Source organism: Nycticebus coucang, chromosome 2 (assembly GCF_027406575.1).
Source record: "Nycticebus coucang isolate mNycCou1 chromosome 2, mNycCou1.pri, whole genome shotgun sequence".
NCBI lineage: Eukaryota > Metazoa > Chordata > Mammalia > Primates > Lorisidae > Nycticebus > Nycticebus coucang.
In genome coordinates, this window is record NC_069781.1 from 103,555,532 (window position 1) to 103,576,622 (window position 21,091).

The 21,091-nt window shown below is 41.9% G+C and overlaps 2 protein-coding genes across 3 annotated transcripts in view; one reads left to right on the top strand and one right to left on the bottom strand.

The window, feature by feature from the left end:
- Positions 1-21,091, top strand: part of CENPP (centromere protein P) — a 274,112-nt gene that overhangs the window by 173,799 nt on the left and 79,222 nt on the right. The gene's annotated exons all lie outside the window — the stretch shown is intronic.
- ECM2 (extracellular matrix protein 2) overlaps positions 1-21,091 on the bottom strand; it is a 43,424-nt gene that overhangs the window by 2,092 nt on the left and 20,241 nt on the right. The window contains exons 4-9 of one of the 2 annotated variants that reach the window (XM_053577676.1): positions 17,924-18,466; positions 15,431-15,546; positions 12,833-12,968; positions 7,241-7,398; positions 2,868-3,007; positions 1,275-1,601 (exon numbers count right to left, since the gene is read on the bottom strand). In XM_053577676.1, coding sequence (XP_053433651.1) covers positions 1,275-1,601; positions 2,868-3,007; positions 7,241-7,398; positions 12,833-12,968; positions 15,431-15,546; positions 17,924-18,466 — 1,420 coding nt within the window. The remainder of the gene's footprint in view (positions 1-1,274; positions 1,602-2,867; positions 3,008-7,240; positions 7,399-12,832; positions 12,969-15,430; positions 15,547-17,923; positions 18,467-21,091) is intronic. The other variant, XM_053577685.1, reaches the window with a different exon arrangement.

Here is a 21,091-nt window from a genome sequence, read left to right on the forward strand (position 1 = left end):
GCGTGAGACCCCCGTCTCTAAAACAGAGCCAGGCGTTGTGGCAGGCATCTGTAGTTCCCAGCTACTCCAGAGGCTAAGGCAAGAGAATCACTCTGTTTTAAGTTGCTGTGAGCTATGACGCCAAGGCACTCAACCCCAGGGTGACTGAGTGAGACTCTGTCTATAAATAAATAAATAAATAAATGAAGGATGACAAACAAGGAGAAAATATTTGCAACGTATATCATAGATAAAAGGGTAATATACAAAGACCTACCAGAAACCTATGAGGTAAATGGAAAAGACAAAAATAAAAAATAACTAGGTAACTAGTTCACATAAGAATAAATGAAAATGATATGTATTCATGAAAAGATGCTCTATTGCATTCATGATAAGAAAAATCCACATTGAAATTTTAGTGACTTCTCACTTATCAGATTTTCCCCAAAACCTAAAATCAAAAAACTCACTAACATATTATGATGATGAGGCTAAGAGGATCAAATGTCACTAAAAGGAATGAAATAATGTAACTCCTATGAAGAGGAGTTTGGCAATAACTAGTAAAATTACATACACATTTTACCTTACATTCAGCAATCCCAATTCTAAGAATCTAACCCAAAGATAACTGGGAAAATTTTTAAAATGACTTTTATACGAAGTTATACATTGTATTAGTGAAATAATAGAAACAAGCAAATGTCAATAAGGAACAGATTGAATAAAATACAGTACATCTGCGTAATATTCAATTGTAAAAAGGAAAGAGGAAATTTTCTATGTACTGATATGGAATAATATACAGGATATACTGATAATTAATTTTACAAAGCAAAGAGTAGAAAAAATATACACATTTAGTTCTATAGTTTGATTTGTTTGATCCTTCCAAATATCATGTTGAAATTTGATCCCCAATGTTGGAGATGGAGTTTAATGGGAAGTATTTGGGTCATGGGAATGGATCCCTCATGAGCAGATTAATGTGATCACTTGGTGTGGGGAGGGCCAATGAGTGAATTCTTACTCTATTAGTTACTAGGAGAGCTGGTTGTTACAGAGAGCAATAGCACCTTCTTCCTTCTGTCTTTCTTTCTCCTCTCCCTCTCTTCCACTCCTACCTGTGACCTCTGAGCACACCCAACTTCAATAATTATTAACATGTGCCAATCTTGTTTTAATAGCACACTTTTTCCTTAAAGTAAACCCTAGAGATTATATCCTGGTTATTTAATCATGTATTTCACTAACCACAATTTAAACTGATACTTGAAAGAGCCAAAATTTACCGTATCTTGTTGTTGTTCAGCCTCAGAAAATGTAGTGCTTTCATTTCTTGTATCCCAGGTGGTATAGATTTTAAGTCATTGTGATCCAGAAATAATTCCCTCAGAGAATGATATGCCCCGTAGAATGAGACACAATCAACACCATCATCAGTGAGTTTGTTAAATGACAGGTACAGGTATTCCAAGCCTGGCTCCATATGGCCAAACACATAGCCAGGAATCCGATCAATCTGGTTCCCAATGAGCACGAGATGTAGCAAGGACTTGGGTAGATAGGAGGGGACGTGGTAGAGCTTGTTGTAGGAGAGGTCAATGGATTCTAGATTTCTGCAACCAAGAAAACATTCAGCAGGGTAGGGAACATCAAGATAGTGACTGGCAGCTTTAAATTTTGACAAGGCCAGTTTTTATAAGTTAGAGTCTCACTTTGTTGCCCTAGGCTAGAGTGCCATGGTGTTGGCCTAGCTCCCAGCAACGTCAAACTCAAACTCCTGGGTTTAAGTGACCCTCTTGCCTAAGCCTCCTGAGTAGCTAGAACTATAATCACCCTCCACAATGGCTGGCTAATTTTTCCTTTCTTTTTCTTTTTTTTTTGGTAGAGACCAGGGTTCTTGCTCTTGCTCAGTCTGGCAGTCTCGTCTCAAACTCCTCATCTCAAGTGATCTTCCCACCTCACCCTCCCAGTATGCTACGATTACAGGCATGAGCCACGGCACCTGGCCAAATTCCCTGTTTGATTTAAGAGCCTCACTTGAGTCTTCTGTGTTTTCTGCCCCACCCCTTCTTTTCATCAGATGAAGACTATCCACAGGGGACTCAGTCCCACTTTCAGTCCCACATGTTGCTAATGCCAGTTGGCCTCTCCATCCTGCTTCTAAGGCACATAGTTCCCAGGGCACACAACCCCAGATCTAGGTTGGCAGCTAGTCCTGCTGCCAGGGCTCTCAGCTCTGACTCCTTCACTGAGGGCTGCACCCAGAGGTTAATGATGCCTGTCGAGGAAGATGGGGTCTACTCTCTAACTTTGCTGTCAAGCCAAGCATTTTTTCAGTCTATTTTCTAAGACTCAAAGTAAAGAAATCATTTGGAGAAAAGGTGGCAATGTGGGGTAAAAGGACAGGCCTAGGGCTTTGGATCCTTGGGTTTCCATCTAATGATAGTGAAGAGGAAGAGTATGGCCAGTTTCTTCCTCACTGTCTGCCAGAGGTTATCTCATTTTAAACCTCCTGACAGCCTCTGGGGTAGATAGAGCTAGAGTGGCATTGACCATTGTGATCAGACCTCGAGGTCAGATGGCTGGGCTCAGTTCTCGCTAGCTCAACACTTGGCACATGGCAGGGTATCCACTTGGCATTTTGGTGGTGACAGCAGCTGTCTTAACTCTTAACTACACCAGTCATGTAATGAACAGTTTGGAAATACATGGAGTAGCTGAGTTTGGGGGTGGAGCAAGGGTTCACTGAGAAAGAATACTGTCTCCCAGCCTTTGGGTGTCATTACCTCCCTTACTTGTCTCACCCCCAGTTTCCATACTCTATTTAATTACAGAAAAAGGAAAACTAGTCTAAAAGTTAAATTTTAACATATACTTACTCTTGATTTATCCAAGCTAAAGGAGCAATCCTGTTTTCTTCAATTTTGTTATAGCGTAGTACAATGACATTGATTTTTCTGGTGTGATTGAAACAAATTTCAGTTATTTCTTCAATTTGATTATTTTCTAGGTATAATTCCTATAATTAAGACAAAAAAACTATTATTTTTCTTTTCTGTTGATAAATATATTTAGTATCATGGAGGCAAACAGTAACATAGATTATTCTCATTAATACTATCTAAACTCTTTTATACTTCTTTCAAGTAAGATCATACTTTTAAATTGTCAAATTTTATAACCAATTAATAAAATAAAATGTACTGTCATGATTTAGAATTATATGATTTTTTTTTTTTTTAGACAGAGTCTCACTTTGTTGCCCTGAATAGAGTGCCGTGGCATCACAGCACCCTCAAACTCTTGGACTTAAGTGATTCTCTTGCCTCAACCTCCCAAGTAGCCAGGACTACAGATGCCTGCTACAATGCCCGGCTATTTTTTCAGAGATGAGGTCACACTGTAGCTCAGGCTGGTTTTGAACTCCTAAGCTCAGGCAATCCACCCACCTCGGCCTCCCAGAGTGCTAGGATTATAGGCGTGAACTATCGCACCCAGCCTGTGAAATAAATTTTTAAAAAGTTAGCCTTGGGCGGCGCCTGTGGCTCAGTGAGCAGGGCATCGTCCCCATATACCGAGGGTGGCGGGTTCAAACCCAGCCCCGGCCAAACTGCAACCAAAAAATAGTCGGGCGTTGTGGCGGGCGCCTGTAGTCCCAGCTACTCGGGAGGCTGAGGCAGGAGAATCGCCTAAGCCCAGGAGTTGGAGGTTGCTGTGAGCTGTGTGACGCCACGGCACTCTACCAAGGGCGATAAAGTGAAACTCTGTCTCTACAAAAAAAAAAAATTTAGCCTTAATAGGGAGGCTCCTGTGGCTCAGTGAGCAGGGCGCCGGCCCCATATACCGAGGGTGGCAGGCGCCTGTAGTCCCAGCTACTCAGGAGGCTGAGGCAGGAGAATCGCCTAGGCCCAGGAGTTGGAGGTTGCTGTGAGCTGTGTGACGCCACGGCACTCTACCAAGGGCGATAAAGTGAAACTCTGTCTCTACAAAAAAAAAAAAAAATTTAGCCTTAATATGTTGTAAGATATAGCATATCATAATAATTGTAGAAAGCCTTCTAATTTACAAAACTTACTCACATAAGTTTTATCTCCTTTGGGCTCCAAAATTCTGCAAATGAGATAGAAATTATTATCCTGACTTACCAGTGGAGGAACTCAAGCCTGGAGAGATGGGGAAACTCACCTGAGGTTATGTGGCTAATGCTAAGAGGGGCTCATCCTAGCCAACCCTCCAGCTCCAGAACACCCTTTTCACCATGCTGTGAAGTCTGTAATTCTTTTTAGGCCCATGATTTTAGACTTGCATGTATCATAATTAATTTAGTTAAAATTAATAGCCTTAATTTAAGGCCAGAGCACACTTTGCTAGAACTGTGCATAAGCTTTTAAAATCTAGCTCCTTGAAGTTAAGTTTAGTTGGCATTAGAGGGAGTCTTTCTCTAAAGGATCAGAATGATAAGCTCTCCTTGCTTTCTTGTTGGAATTCAGAAGTAGACGTGGCATTGCATCTTGAGTGCAACTTATTGTTCCGCTTGTAATTTCCCCCTCTTTGTCTCTTAATTTTGATATTTTATTTTATTTTATTTATTTATTATTTATTGAGACAGAGCCTCCAGCTGTCGCCCTGGGTAGAGTGCCATGGCATCACAGCTCACAGCAACCTCCAACTCCTGGGCTCAAGTGATTCTCCTGCCTCCGCCTCCCAAGTAGCTGGGACTACAGGCACCCACCACAACGCCCAGCTATTTTTTGGTTGCAGCCGTCATTGTTGTTTGACGGGCCTGGGCTGGATTCGAACCCGCCAGCTCAGGTGTAGGTGGCTGGTGCCTTAGCCACTTGAGCCACAGGCGCCGAGCCCGGTATTTTATTTTTATTTGGTACCTAGAAATAAGTAAAGCAATTTTCAGTTTTTTCTTTTATGTTCATAAGTATTTAGCAAGTGACCTAGGTTAGTGGTTCCCAAATTTGCTTATATACAGTATTAGAATCGCCTCAAAAAGTTTGTTTAAAGTATAAATTCCAACCTAAATGTACGCCAGTAAGAGACTAGTTAAATAAATCCTGGCACACCTGTCTATACATTGAAAACTCTGCAGCTCTAGGAAAGAATGACATTAAACAACCTGGAAAATGTGTGAGTAAGTGAGTCAGGCATGCAGCAGGGACTTGAGAAGGATTTACAGCATGTGCTGTGCACTGTGCCCTGGTGCTTCCCACAGTGGTGAGATTGGATCCTTTTGTGTGTAGAGAAGCCAGGATGGGAAGTTTAGGCAGGGGCTGAGGCACATTGCTCTTCTGTATTATCTAACTTGTGTATATGTTTTACCATGTATGTGCATTATCTATTAAAATTTTCAATTTTTTTTTTTAAATTATAAATTTCTGGCCTGTCCTCCAAAGAGTATGATTTAGCATGTCTAGGATAGGTCTGGCATTCTGTATTTCCTAAGAACCCAGGTGATTATGATCTAAAGCCAGGTAGTGATAAATGCCAATGTTATGTAGCTATGTTTCTTAACCTAGAAATAAGAGGGAACATAGTTGCCATGACAGCAACATACACCATAGATGACACTCTTTGCGGGCTAACTGGGGCCGCAGCCACGGGAAGCTCCACCCTGACTTCTGGCTCGATGATCATGTGGTATAGGACAAATAGAGCTCAGGTAAAGAAACCAGCTGGGTCTGCTAATATTTATAGATCCTCTGGACCTAAGTATTTCCTGTTTTTTGAAACAGATTCTCAGCATGTCACCCTTGGTAGAGCGTCACAGCTCACAGCAACCTCAAACTCTTAGGCTTAAGCGATTCTCTTGCCTCAGCCTCCCAAGTAGCTGGGACTACAGGCTCCCACCACAACATCTGGCTATTTTTGGTTGCAGTTGTCATTGTTGTTTAGCAGGCCTGGGCCAGGTTCAAACCTGCCAGCCTCGGTGTATGTGGCTGGCACCCTATCCACTGAGCTACAAGCACCACCTAAGTATTTTCTTTTTTTTTTTTTTCTGAGACAGAGTCTCACTTTGTCGCCCTTGGTAGAGTGCCGTGGCATCATAGCTCACAACAACCTCAAACTCTTGGGCTCAAGCGATTCTCTTGCCTCAGCCTCCCAAGTAGCTGGGACTACAGGCACACACCACAGTGCCTGGCTATTTTTTAGAGACAAGGTCTCTCTCTGGCTCAGGCTGGTCTCAAACCTGTGAGCTCAGGCAATCCACCTGCCTCAGCCACCCAAATGCTGGGATCACAGGCGTGAGCCACCCTGCCCAGCCTATGGTTTTTGTTTGTTTGTTTGTTTTTGAGACAGAGTTTCAGGTCACCCTGGGTAGAATGCCATGGCATCTTAGCTCACAGCAACCTCAAACTCTTGGTTTCCAGCGATCCTTTTGTAGCCTCCCAAGTAGGTGGGACTAAAGACGCCCGCCACAACACCTGGCTATTTTTTAGAGCAGGGAGTCTCGCTCTTCGTCAGGTTGGTCTCGAACTCCTGAGCTCAAGCAGTCCACCCGTCTTGGCCTTCCTAGTGCTGAGATTACAGGCGTGACCCACAGCGCCTGGCCATGCATGCTGAGTTTTGAGGACTATTTTGTATATCTGTGGTGTTGGTTCTGGCAAACTATGCACGGAACTTTGGTTTTACTGATGAGCTTTCATTAATGTTTGTGTATTTAATGTGTGCCAAGGCAGAGGAAAAAAAGATTGGATACGCTGGCTCTAGAGGAAAATGAAACAAGGGTGGGACTTTGTGCCTAGAAATAGTCACAGAACAATTTTTGTAGAAATTGGTCAAAACTTGTAAGCTACAGAGTCAACACTTGCATCTATGCAGAGTTATTGTTAGGTCAGAGTGTCTGTGGTTTTACCTAAAATTTGTGAGTGTAGTGTTAACGGGGTTTGAGCTTAGTCTATGCGGAGCTTCATAATTCTGGTCTGGGACAGTTTAAACTGTCCTGCAAGACAGAGCGCCCTGTGGTTTCTGTTTAAATTCCCAGTTCCTCTCCCCCGCACCAACAAGAGATGTCGGCCCTATCATTTTTCACTTTGTCAGGGGTCTCTATTAGTAATTACAAATTTGATTCATAATGTATTGTTTGAAGAAAAAATAATGCTTACATTATAGTAAATTCTATATGTCTTACCAAAACTATTCAGTTTAACATATATCACAAGTCTTTTAAGATTTATTGTTTTGTTGTAGTATATTATATTCAAAACATAATACATTTCAAACATTTGCAGAAAGATACTGTTACCTCAATAGAAGAAGGAAGACCCTGTGGTATAATTCTAAATTTATTTTTTCCCAAACGCAGGTACAATAGGCTCTTCAAAGGCTTGAAAGCTAAGGGATTGACATTGGCTTCGCTGAGATTGTTTCCTTCCAATTCTAAGGTGACTAACTGATTTAAGTCTGTAAAAAATAAAATTACCAGAATATTAAGATAATCCAGAAACCATGCAATTTCTATAGTCTTTCAAAATGCCATGTGAGATGCATTTATTTGGAGGACAGATGTTGTAGTTTCTTTATCTTTGTATCTCCCATAGAGCCTTTTCCAGAGTACTTGCACAGCCCAGATGCTCAATTCATTCAGGACTAAATGCATAGAACAGTGGAGAGGCAGACCTGAAAAGAAATCACTGAAATGCTATGTCACAAAAGTATGTATAAGGGACAGAAGCAAGGGAGAGGAGGAGAAAGATAGGGGAAAGAGTCAGGGAAGTCTCTGTAGAGGCCACAGTGGCTGAGCAGGGATTTGGAATTCAGATAGGCAAGAAGTAGAAAGTTGTAGAAGGTCATCGGAAGCACTGTAGAGACATGTATGTATGAAGTGGCAGCACAATATGGGTCGGGTGGGAGTTTAATGCAGTGAGTGATTTCTTTTTCTAGGACACAGAAAGGAACATTCTTTCCCTGGCAGACCTTCAATCTCTGAACAAGGGAGTCAGAAATAAAGCAGAGCAGTGAATTCTCATCATAGTTATTCACTTATTGGCACAGAGTGCAGCCAAATGGAAGCTTTGAGAGAAAGATGATCGAAAGTTCTCCATGAGTTCAGATTGAGCTACCAAGAAAAGCCTTTATACAAAACAGTTTTTCTACTTTGTTTCTGCTGGCCTCAGGAGTGGTATGATCCAGGTCAAATGGAAGCTCAGTGCTGGAAAATGGACAACTCAGCAATGACAATACCCAGAGGCATCTTGAGTCAGAGGTTCAGGGTGTGGCCAAGATTCCCAGATTAGGGGATGTTTTTCTATTGAACCGCCTTCATGGGCATTGCACCAAATGCCATGTGGGACTCAGTCCTGCTCTTAGGCAATAGCAAAAACAGTTGCATCAGGAGTAGAGACAGTAAATGCTAGGAGATTAAAAAAGAAAAGGCAACATAGATTTGAGTAGTATGAAAGTGCTAGGCTCCTAAGAATAGAAAGCTTTATAAAAGTGGGAGGAACCTCCAAGCTAAAACTGCCAGGTAAGCACGCATAGGTAAAGGGTCTTTGTGAGTGAGCTCAGCAAGGCGAGGAGACTAGCTGTGGAGTGGAATTTGGTGATCCAGGAGAAGTACACTGGGAGGGTTTCATGCCCTGGACAACAACGTCTAACTTTCATTCTCTGAAGCAAGGAACAGGGCAGGGGGTGCCTCTGGTAGGGACGTTTAGGATCAGTGGAAGTCCTGAGCAACAGGAAGTAACGAGGTTAACAGTAAACTGTGATAAATAGTTAAATTCCTCATATTCTCTTTCATTTCCAAAACTAAAGATACTGAGAATCAAGCATATTTTTCTAGTACATAGATGAAGTTTTGAAATGTAGTAGAAGTTTTCCATTGAAAAATAAATGATAGAGGCAGAATAATGGTCATTACATGAGAGAGAGAAAGAGAAGCAGAGTGCAAGTTCAAGACATTGTGTATTCCTTTTAGTTATTTTCTGGTGTAGGAAATAGCAGAAAACAAGAAAGAGGACAGAGCTGGAGGACATTTGCTGTAGGTGAGACTTGAGGTAGATACTGAAGGAAGGACTCAAGAGCAGGAAATAGAAAATCTTCCATGGCAGTTGCGCATCAGGACAGGTTCTGGATGTGGCAGACGCCTCTGTGTTCCTGGCGGGTAGCAACACACAATTGTTGCCAGAATGACTGTAGTGCTCCTGGTTTGGTTGTTTTAATCGTTAGTGATGATAAGAATGCTTTGGAAGCATCTCCAGTTTTCTCCTGCTAACCCTCCCTCTACCTTCTACACCTGTCCCTTCGATTGTAAGACCTGCTTTTTCTCCATAGCACATGTGCACATCTAAAGTGGAGTTTACCTCCTCCAGGTAAACTCCCTGCACCTCCATGTGGCATATGTGGCTCCTCATACAGCTCCTTGCCTGCCCTTCACCATGCCTCCCTGTGGTTCCCACATCCAAAATTATCTCATTTATTTGCACTTTGGTGCTGTTTTATCTTCCTGGAGCACCCTCCTTCTTCTCTAGAGCATGAGTGAGAAGCAGCCCCAAGAGAGACTACAGGAGAGCAGCCGGCCACTAATAGTCCAGCCGGGGACTTCCACACCGAAGGAAGGCTGCCCCACGGCGTTGCTCACTGCTAGCCTGACTACCCACAGCACCAGGACTCCCAGGAGCTGCCCCAGCCAAGGAGGAGCCTAGGACCCCAGTAGCACTCATCATACAGCACCTGAAGAACCAACACCTGAGGGAGTGCAGAGGGCCAGGCAGCCAGTTCACCCTGGACTACATGTCAGCACTCTGGGAATTTAGATGCATCTGTGCATGAGGGAGAAGAGTGTGCTAAGAAGCAGTTGCAAGGATGTGTGAAAGCACCTTCAAATTCAGGAGCTTACATTTCATTTTGATAGCACAGGTAGAAATAGGACTTACTTACAATTCATATATAGCCCATTAGTAACTTGTTCTAAATTGTGTTCCCTTTGTTCTCTGTTTAACACAGGAGATAGAAATTGAATTTTCTGGTTTGTTTGTTTTTGTTTTTGTTTTGTTTTGTTTTGTTGTTTTTTTTTTTTTTTTTTTTTTTTGCAGTTTCGCCTGGGGCCGGGCTTGAAGAAATTGAATTTTCTAATATGTTTTCCATATGGCACACCCCATCACAATTTTTGTTTATTAATGTTTTGTTCTGAACTCCATCTGGAAAGTATTCCCATAACTATGTGATCTTCAGATTTGGCAATTCCCACTATTATTTTTCTTTTCTCATTACCAAAAGTGTTTTATTCTTATGAATTTGGGGGGGAAGCTAAAGCTATCCTTTAAAGGTTGGGGTTATCAACATTTACATAATAAATATATTTCAAGTCAAGTAAACAAGTATTGAGCACTATACCTCAAGAGCTATGTAAGACTGTTAGGAAAGTAAAAAGAAAAATTAGACAGGGTGGCGCCTGTGGCTCAGTCAGTTGGGCGCCGGCCCCATATGCCGAGGGTGGCGGGTTCAAACCCGGTCCCAGCCAAACTGCAACCAAAAAATAGCTGGGCATTGGCGGCGCCTGTGGCTCAGTCAGTGGGGCGCTGGCCCCATATACTGAGGGTGGCGGGTTCAAGCCCGGCCTCGGCTGAACCGCAACCAGAAAATGGCTGGGCATTGTGGCGGGCGCCTGTGGTCCCAGCTGCTCGGGAGGCTGAGGCAGGAGAGTCACTTAAGCCCAGGAGTCAGAGGTTGCTGTGGGCTGTATGATGCCACGGCACTCTACCGAGGGCCATAAAGTGAGACTCTGTCTCTACAAAAAAAAAAAAAAAATAGCTGGGTGTTGTGACGGGCGCCTGTAGTCCCAGCTACTCGGGAGGCTGAGGCAAGAGAATCGCTTAGGCCCAGGAGTTGGAGGTTGCTGTCAGCTTTGTGAGGCCACAGCACTCTACCGAGGGCCATAAAGTGAGACTCTGTCTCTACTAAAAAAAAAAAAGAAAAATGAGGCAGTCTTCGTCTTAAAGATGTACACACTCTAATCAAAGCCATTAGCTAGAACTCATGAAAAGTGAAATATAATAAAGCCTCTTCTACACAGAGTACCCAAATGGCAACCTCAGCTATCTAGCAGAAGAAAGCATAAGAGGAACCAATTCCAGCAATATCAAATGCACAGAACATGGAGCACCATTGCTAAACTCTGTCCAGGAGAAAGCCATATCACATGGCTTGGCACCCATAGCACAGTGGTTACGGCGCCAGCCACATATACCAAGGCTAGAGGGTTTGAACCCAAATTGGGCCAGCTAAACAACAATGACAACTGCAACAAAAAATAGCCAGGCATTGTGGCGGGCGCCTGTAGTCCCAGCTACTTGGGAGGCTGAGGCAGGGCAGGACAATCACTTAAGCCCCAGGGTTTGAGGTTGCTCTGATCTGGGACCCTACTGAGAGCAACATAGTGAGACTCTCAAAAAAAAAAAAAAGAAAGCCCCATCACAGTGGCAGCTGTACATCCGCATGTCATAGGGTGTGGATGTAGGAGGACCTTGGTGACAGACAAGTACCAGAAGTTCTACCCCAAACCCTCTCCAGAACAGAACTGCCAAAGTTACCCAGGAAGTTCATGTCTTTTCATTGTAGGATAGAATCTCAGCCTCATATATAGTGCCCATTTATTCATATTTTATACATAATTCTCATATGCTGGGTTTTGGTTTCAGGTTCTAACACATGGCAGATTAAAATAGCAAAATGTGTGGAGGCTGCAGGAATTGCACTTGGGGCTTATTGACCATCAGAATGATAAAGAAGATCCGATCAACTAACCATGGCACTGGTTAGTTATCACTAAGAACTAACAAAAACATCAGTATAGAATACCAAAATTCCTGGCAGTGTAGGGAATATTTAGTGTAAGTCTTCAGGTACCCTATTTCCCGGAAAATAAGACATCCTCTGAAAAAAAGACCTACTTACAGGAAAGATAAGATGTCCCCTGAAAATAAGACCTAGCGCATCTTTGGGAGCATACCTTAAAATAAGACACTGTCTTATTTTCGGGGAAACAGGGTATTATATAATGGATGTATAGTGGTGTTATGATGAATGATAAGAACCTAGAATCATTGAAAGGTTTTACTTATGGTTAAGGGACTTTTATAGGACAACAAGCAGGCCAGGCGCAGTGGCTCACACCTGTAATCCCAGCACTTTGGGCGGCCAAGGTGGGCAGACAGCCTGAGCTTACCACTTCAAGACCAGCCTGAGCTAGAGCCAGACCCCATCTCTAAAACTAGCCAGCTATTGTGGTGGGCACCTGTAGTCCCAGCTACTCTGGAGGCTGAGGCAAGAGAATCGCTTGAACCCAAGAGTTAGAGGTTGCCCTGAGCTATGATACCAGAGCATTCCACCAGGGACAACAAAGTGAGACTCTGTCTCAAACAAAAAAAAAAAAGACAAGTAACTTAAAATTTATTTTAAGTTTTACTAGTCAGCAGTTAAAATAAATTTTGTTGTTGTTGTTGTTGTTAACAGTCTCCAGCCTATTGTCCCATGCTAGAGTGCTATGGTATCAGCCTACTTCACAGCAACCTCAACTCCTGGGTTCAAGTGATCCTTTTGCCTCAGCCTCCCAAGTAGTTGAGATTACAGACACCCACAATAATATCCGGCTAATTTTTTCTCTTTTTAGTAGAGATAGGGGTCTCGATTTTGCTCAATCCTCCCACCTCAGCCTCCCAGAATGCCAGGATTACAAGCGTGAGCCACTGCACCTGGCCTAAAGTAAGTTTTATCAACTCAAATGGCAAAGTGGCCTAAAAACCTTTACTATTTATTTAGCGTACTGTAAATAAAATTTCCATGTGAACAGAGAAAAGTTACAAGGAAGCATCATAAAACAACCACAGATGTTTAATACCTGCTAAACTTTCTTCATCCATAGCCTGAAGATTGTTATCATTGATTTTAAGTTCTTCTAATGTAGATGGTAATCCTGAAGGAATCTGTGTCAAATTATTTCCATCCATATTCAGACGCATTAACTTCTTCAGAAGCTTAAAAAGCAAGTCTCCAAGTTACTTTTTATCCAGTCACAGCTGTGCAATCACATATTTCACTTAATGGTCAGTTTGAAGTAGTAACTAAAAAGCCTCACAAACCTGTACTTCCTTAGGCATAGGCAGTATGTTCAGGCCACATGGCAATCCCCATATTCCCCTTGCCAGGTAGTTATCACTCCTCATAGTACTATTGACACTCAGGCATTTTCAGCAAACTACATTTCATGATTTTGTATCCCATTTACCCATATTTACGTTGCAGCTTTAGAAAGCAAAAAAAAGCTACCACTGCGTCAGTCATATTTTGCCACATCTTAGGTTTTCACCTTCACAGAAATACACAGGAATTTCAAATCCATCATGGATGCTAACAATTTAAGACAGCAATTTCAATCCTTTTAACATATTTTTATGCCTCTGTTTCTTATCTATGTTAGTATCAACACTAAAAAGAGGATCATAAAATAGCAATAGTTACTGTGGGAATTTTTCAGAACAAAGTGCTATAAATATTACAAGCTATTCATAAATGGTACCCGAACGGTTGACTGACTGGAAAAATGAGTGTTCACATTTGTAATTGTATGTTCATTGGCCAAACTACACCTTTATCACCAAAAGTGCAGAACTGAGGTTGTACAGGTTTTTGTGAAGACATGTGTAATGATTCACTTCTCCAGCGATCATATTCAAAGTTTGTTAGCTTTAGAATGGGACAGAGAATTCTAAAGCAAGAAAAGGGGGTCCAGGTGCAGTGGTTAGGATCACACCTGTAATCCTAACACTCTGAGAGGCCAAGGTGGGTGGATTGCCTCAGCTCAGGAGTTTGAGACCAGCCTGAGCCAGAGTAAGACCCTGTCTCTAAAAATAGCCAGGTGTTGTGGTGGGCACCTGTAGTCCCAGCTACTTGCAAGGCTGAGGCAAGAGAATGGTTTGAGCCCAAGAGTTTGAGGTTGCTGTGAGAGCTCTAACGCCACAGGATTCTACCGAGGGTGACTGAATAAGACTCTGTCAAAAAAAAAAAAAAAAAAAAAAGAAAAGGTGGTAATCTCTTACAACATTTTTTTCCTGATCAAATATTGGAAATACACTTCCTAATACCAGCTGTTGTTTTATCAAGATAGATAGCATGAAGCAGACTTTCTGGGTCTGTGATGTGAATGCTGACCCCTCTTATCTGCCAGCCTAGACTTTGGATAGAACCAGGAGATGAGAAATAAGAGGCCAGGGATTTGCGTAAGCATGGACCAGAAACCCAGAAAACTGTTCAAGAAAATAACAGTTTGAGTGAGATGTTGTGTGTTATATTCATGGCTTTTAAAAACACATGTTTATGAGTTTGTTTACACACACCCCTCTACTCTTGCCTCTATCTTTGTTTCTCTGTAATTCTTGAATCCTCTCTACTCCTTTAAAACAAAAAAATTTAGTCAAATCTGTATCTTTCAAAAGTTTATTACATGTGGTTTCCTGTTCTCTCTCTCTTTCCCTTTTCTTTCCATCTGAGCTTATATATTTTTCCATAATCCCCAACTGCCAAAGTATCTTCCATCAGATTTTGACCACAGAATAAAAATAAAGAAGCAGAGTCATGCTCATTTGTCTGGGCTATAGTACCATGGCCTCAGTCTAGCTCATAGCAACCTCAAATTCCTAGGCTCAAGCAGTCTTCCAGCCTCAGCCTCTCAGCTGAAACTACAGGCATGCACCACCATGCCCAGAAAAATGTCTATTTTTACTAAAAAATGGGGTCTTGCTTTTCTCAGGCTGCTCTTGAGTTCAAGTAATCCTTCCGCCTTGTCCTGAAAATGTTAATAGAGGTCCCATATGAGCTCTACTTGATTTCCAGAAAATACTTTATGTGTGAAGAAACCAGATTTGAACATGTTTTGGTTACTTGGGGGGAGAAATTACTCCATAAATTCAAAACATTAGTTTTGCCACTGATGCAGTTGTTGGTGCCCTTAGGGCAAAGCTAAAAGTATGTGAAACAACAAATTATATTCAAGAGACAGTTTGAATGCAATTTATGGACATCTAAAAAGAAATTTTTTTAGAAGAGAACTACCAGTTAAAAACATTTTGCTTGGGCAGCGCCTGTGGCTCAGTGAGTAGGGCACCGGCCCCATATGCCAAGGGTGGCAGGTTCAAACCCAGCCCCGGCCAAACTGCAACAACAACAAAAAAAAATAGCTGGGCGTTGTGGTGGGCGCCTGTAGTCCCAGCTGCTCGGGAGGCTGAGGCAAGAGAATCTCATAAGCCCAAGAGTTAGAGGTTGCTATGAGCCGTGTGATGCCACGGCACTCTACCCAGGGGCAGTACAGTGAGACTCTGTCTCTACAAAAAAAAAAAACATTTTGCTTTTCTTCTCTTGCCCACCTCCAACCTCTACCAGTGTAAGTCATAGTAAAGCAGTCCAAATGGATTGTTATGTACAAATCAGAGCGTGTATTTACCTTGAATACTTTTGGGCCTATGCCGGAAGAAGAGATAATATTTTTGCTCAGATCAAGCCTTTCCAAATTTGGCAATCCATTAAAAGCTTCATCTGGGATGGAAGCTATGGAATTTCCTAGGACACACAGCAGTTGTATTTTAGGCACATTTGCATATACATACATGTACAGGCGTTTATGTGTATGTGTGCATAGTTATCGAGAGAACTTCATCTGGAAGAGAAAGCAATACTCAAAACAAGGACAGAATATATGTTACATAAATAAATGCATGTTCAGAAAAATAAGACAGGAACTAGACAGTTTAACATAGTCAAAATTTTCTAAGGATTCATCATGCTCTAGTATGTCATTTTAGATGAAGCTGCTTAAAACAGCCAGAATGTGGTCTGCTGACAGTACTAGTAGCGTTTTACATTTACCACAAAGGTGTGGAAGGTTATACAGAAACTTGATTTTCTTTTTTTTTTTTTTTTATGAGACAGAGTCTCATTATGTTGCCCTCGGTAGAGTGCTTGGAAACACAGCTCACAGCAACCTCAAACTCTTGGGAGTTTAAGAGATTCTTATATAAAGATGGAAACATGCTCTTTAAGTGATTCTTAAAAGATTTTTAAGTGATTCTCCTGCCTCAGCCTCCCAAGTAGCTGGGAATACAAGTGCCCGCCACAATACCCGACTATTTTTTTGTTGTAGTTGTTGTTGTTTAGCAGGCCCCGGGCCAAGTTCGAACCCGCCAGCCCCAGTGTATATGGCTAGCACCTTAACCACTGAGCTATGACGGATGCCAAGCCAGAGAAACTGATTTTTATTTGTCATATTTTCCCATAGTCATTTCCCTGGACTAGAAACATGATGCTATTTCTATCCATGAAATCTTGAGCAAATCTCTCACCTCCTCTGAGCATGTTTCCATCTCTATATAAGAAGCTTAGGAAAATAATCTTTTAGGCTGCCCCAAATCTAATATAATACTAATACAGTTTCAATCTACAAAGGTTCCTACATGCTTTAATTTTATCATACGTTAAGTACAGTAGTTGAAAATTTTAAACCCAGTAAGTAAGCTTATCCAAAGTATGTGATCTTATAAAGCCAGAACAGTATAACTCGCACGGGTGTTTCATCCTTTGCAAGATTTTAGACTTTAACAAATGGAGTTTTCTTAGGGTAGAGCATAGCTGTCATGCAGGCCACAGAAGGAGGGGCCCTTACTGGGCCTGAGAGGAATTCCTTAGGTGATCATGTGAAAGTGGGATAAAATCCTGCCAGGAGGCCATGAAAGCTTCTAGTACAGCCGGGCATGGTGGCTCATGCCTACAATCCTAGCACTCTGGGAGGCCGAGGTAGATGGATAGCCTTAGCTTATGAGTTCGAGACTAGCCTGAGCAAAAGTGAGACCCCGTCTCTACTAAAATAGAAAAAACTAAGGCCAGAGGATTGTCTGAGCTCAAGAGTTGGAGGCTGCTGTGAGCTATGAAGCCACAGCACTGTACCCAGGGCAACAGCTTGAGACTGTCTCAAAAAAACAAAAAAAAGAAAGAAAAGAAAGCTTCTAGCACATTTGATACTAGCAATGTTCTGCAGATGGCCATCCCTGCACAAATATGCTGACCCTTTCAGATTCTCTCATCCCTGCATCTGTAGGACCACCCCTGTCATGGGCCATTTATCACTCAGACAAATGCCCCTACTGCTCTTAGCACCCAGGCAAGGTCTCCGCCAGCCAGCCTCTGACACCTGGCCCTACTGTTGTTCCACTCAGAACACTCTAAGGTGGCCCAAGGAAACGTGGGCAAAAGATCTGAACTACAGTTTACCCACTTATAGTGCCTAAAACAAGGGTGGAAAACAACTGACAGTACCAGGCACCGGCAGAGTATAGAGTGGCAGGAGGTCTCTGACATTGCTAGTCATAAAGGTGGAGCCACCTTAGAGAACTGTTACACTGTTTTTTATAACGTTAAACATAGGTTTATCATATCACTTAGCAGTCCCCACTCCTAAGTATTGCCCTAGAGAAACAATGACTTAGGTCCATACAAACATTTGCATGTAGTTGTTATAGCAACTTTATACATAATGGCCCCAAACTGGAAACAACCCAGATGACCTTCAACTGGCAACTGGCCCATCTGTACAACTGAACACTCCTGTGCAATAAAGAGCAACCTCAATCTCTTGGGCCCAGACAGTCCTCTTGCCTTAGCCGCCCCAGTAATTGGGACTACACATCCCTACCATGATGTCCAGCTTATTTTTCTATTTTTAGTAAAGACGGGAGTCACACTCTTGTTCAGGTTGGTCTCTAACTCCTGAGCTCAAGCAATCTACCCGCCTCAGCTCCCAGAGTGCTAGGATTACAGGCATGAGCCTCCTCCCAGTATTATTCAGGGTCAATTTTTATTAAGATATTAAAATATAATATTCCTAGAGCAACAAGAGTCATTTATTTTTAAAGCACAAAATAAAACAAGAGTCAAGATTTCTTACCAACAAGCTCCAGACTTGTTATCTCTGGAGCTGTCAGTGGTGGTATCTGGGTGAGGATGACATCAATACAGCTGATGGTCTTGTATGACAGAGAGCAGCCACTTGGCAGGCGAGTCGTGCACCTGGGGGGAGCAGGAACTGGGAATCGGGAGGGTACTCTGAACATATCTCCTCTTACGGGGTCTTCCTCCTCCTCTTCTTCATCCTCCTCTTCCTCCTCCCTTCTTTTCTGTTGTTGATGTGCTGGCCTCCCCACCTCTCCAGGCCTCTTCTTTCTCTTTCCTCCTCTGCTATCTGCCTCATTGTGAAGTTTCCCCCGATCTCTTGGTCCAGGGGTTTCTTCCTTTCGCTCTGTATCTTCTTTAATTTCTTCTTCATCCTCCTCAGATTGAAGCACTTCCTTTCTTAATACTTGGTCCATTTCCACCTGAGGAGGTGGTAGTTGCTTATGAAGTAAATTGGTAGGTTCTCTTTGCTCTGAAGAATCACCAGAAAATTCAGTTCTGTCATTTATTACTATACCACTGAGTAGAGAATAGGAGACTAATGACCACGCAAGAAGGTAGCAGAGGCAAGTTGATGGTGTTAATAAAACAAAAAAACAGTGAAAAATAGGTTAGTGAATATTATTCCCTCTCAGTATTTGAGTGCAATTTATAGATGAAATGCATCTTTAAATTTCTGCTTGTAAAGCTTTTGTTTGGTTGGTTGGTTTTATTTTTTATCTTTTTTTTGTAGAGACAGCATCTCACTTTGTCGCCCTAGGTAGAATGCCGTGGCGTCACAGCTCATAGCAACCTCCAACTCCTGGGCTTAGGTGATTCTCTTGCCTCAGCCTCCCGCGTACCTGGGGCCACAGGCGCCCACCACAACACCTGGCTATTGTTGTTGCAGTTTGGCCGGGGCTGGGTTTTGAACCTGCCACCTATGTGGGGCCGGTGTCCTACTCACTGAGCCACAGGCGCCGCCCTGTTTGTTTGGTTTTAAACACAAGGTCTGACTCTGTTGCCTAGGCTGGAGGGCAATGGCTGATCATAGCTCATTGTAAGCTCAAACTCCTGGGCTGAAGTGATGCTCTTACATAATGCCCAACCTTAAAAAGTCTCTTTTTTTTTTTTTTTTTTTGAGACAGAGTCTCGCTGTGTTGCCTTTGGTAGACTGCCATGGTGTCACAGCTCACAGCAACCTCAAACTCTTGGGCTTAAGCCTCCCAAGTAGCTGGGACTACAGGCGCCTGCCACAACACCAGGCTATTTTGTTTTGTTTTTGTTGTTGTTGTTGTTGTTGTTGTTATTGTTCTTTGGCAGACCTGGGCTGGGTTTGAACCTGCAAGCTCCGGTGTATGTGGCTGGTGCCCTAGCCGCTGAGCTACAAGTGCCAAGCCCTTACAAAGTTTTGATAGTAACTTTATTCTAGGCCAGGTGCAGTGGCTCACACCTGTAATCCTAGCACTTTGGGAGGCCAAGGCAGGTAGGTTGTCTGAGCTCACAGGTTCAAGACCAGCCTGAGTCAAAGCGAGACCCCCGTCTCTAAAAAAGAGCAGGGCCTTGAGGGAGGTGCCTGTAGTCCCAGCTACTCAGGAGGCTGAGGCAAGAGAATGGCTTGGGCCCAAGAGTTTGAGGTTGGTGCAAGCTATGATGCCACAGCACTCTACCGAGGGCAACAAAGTGAGACTCTGTCTCAAAAAATAAAATAAAATTGTAACTTTATTCTATTTTGTAGGATCTGTTATAGACAATTTTTGCCTGAGTCTTAATACTAATTTTTGTATTAAATAGGTTAATACTTATTTTTGCTAAAATATTATTCTATCCTGGTGACTAAAGAGGGAATAATATTACCACATGTTGCAAAAAGGTAAGCAGTCCTCTTGTGAAATTGTGATGTAAGCAGATGTGATAGCTTTATAATAGATACTGTTCTGTTAATTGGGGTTATTGATAATGTAAGACTTTATAAAGTGTCATCAGACATAAAAAAAGTATTAACAAATGTGTTTTTTGCTTATAATAGTGAAACCTACTTTTGTTTATGAATGTATTATTATTTATATTCAATTTTCTTTTAGCTCCATGACCTAATGGTATTCTATGAAATTCAGAATTAGAAAGAAATTTCTTTTTCTTTTCCTGTTCCTTCCCAGAATCCCCTCTTAAATCATTTTTACTGCCTGAGACTTACAGATGATGTTCTGGACTTAAGTGGTGTTACTTTAACTTGGACATATGTACAGGGATGCTGTTTATCCTTCCATGATGGTGGGAATAGAACAGATAATACTAAAACATTAATCTACATTTATATTTAGCTATTACATCTTTGGCAGAAAGTGGAAAAGGCATGACAAACATCAGGTTCACCCTGTGAGTAAAGAGTTTTAGGGAACAGTGAGTTTATAGTGCATAGATTTTCTGCCCTTAAAATTTATATAATTTTTTAATCATACCTCTACTTTCTTTTAATCATAAATACCATACATGTATATAAACTACCCTCCAAAGGAACTCAGAAAATAAAATTATTTGAAGAAATTACTTGAAGTATCAGTTCAGTATATATTATAAAGTTTATGAGGTTTTTTTTTTTTTTTCACATTCCAGCAAAACATGCAGGAGAACAGGAAAAAATTAGTAAAAGGAAACCAGAGCTATCATACTGAAACGTTTAAAATCCTTCCTGTATATCTGAGTTTATTTTTCCAAAATAACTACAACATTTCAAGACTATTCCAAATCCTTTGAAAAATGTCTGAGAATTTCTAAATTTTGTGTTATAAACCTTATATTTCACTCTAAGGAGTCAGTTTCATTAAATACCTTTATTTTCTTACATTTTTAATACTTTACTTTTTATTTTTTATTTTTAATTGAGACAGAATCTCACTTTGTCACCCTCTGTGGCATGCTATGGCGTATAGCTCACAGCAACCTCAAACTCTTGGGCTTAAGCGATTCTCTCTTTTTATTAAGACAGATTCTCCTCAAGCTGTCACCCTGGGTAAAGTGCTGTGGTGTCACAGCTCACAGCAACCTTCAACTCTTGGGTTTAAGTGATTCTCTTGTCTCAGCCTCCCAAGTAGCTGGGACTACCAGGCTCCTGCCACAACACCCAGCTATTTTTGTTATTGTTGTTGTTTGTTTGTTTTTTGGTTTAGCAGACCTGGGCTGG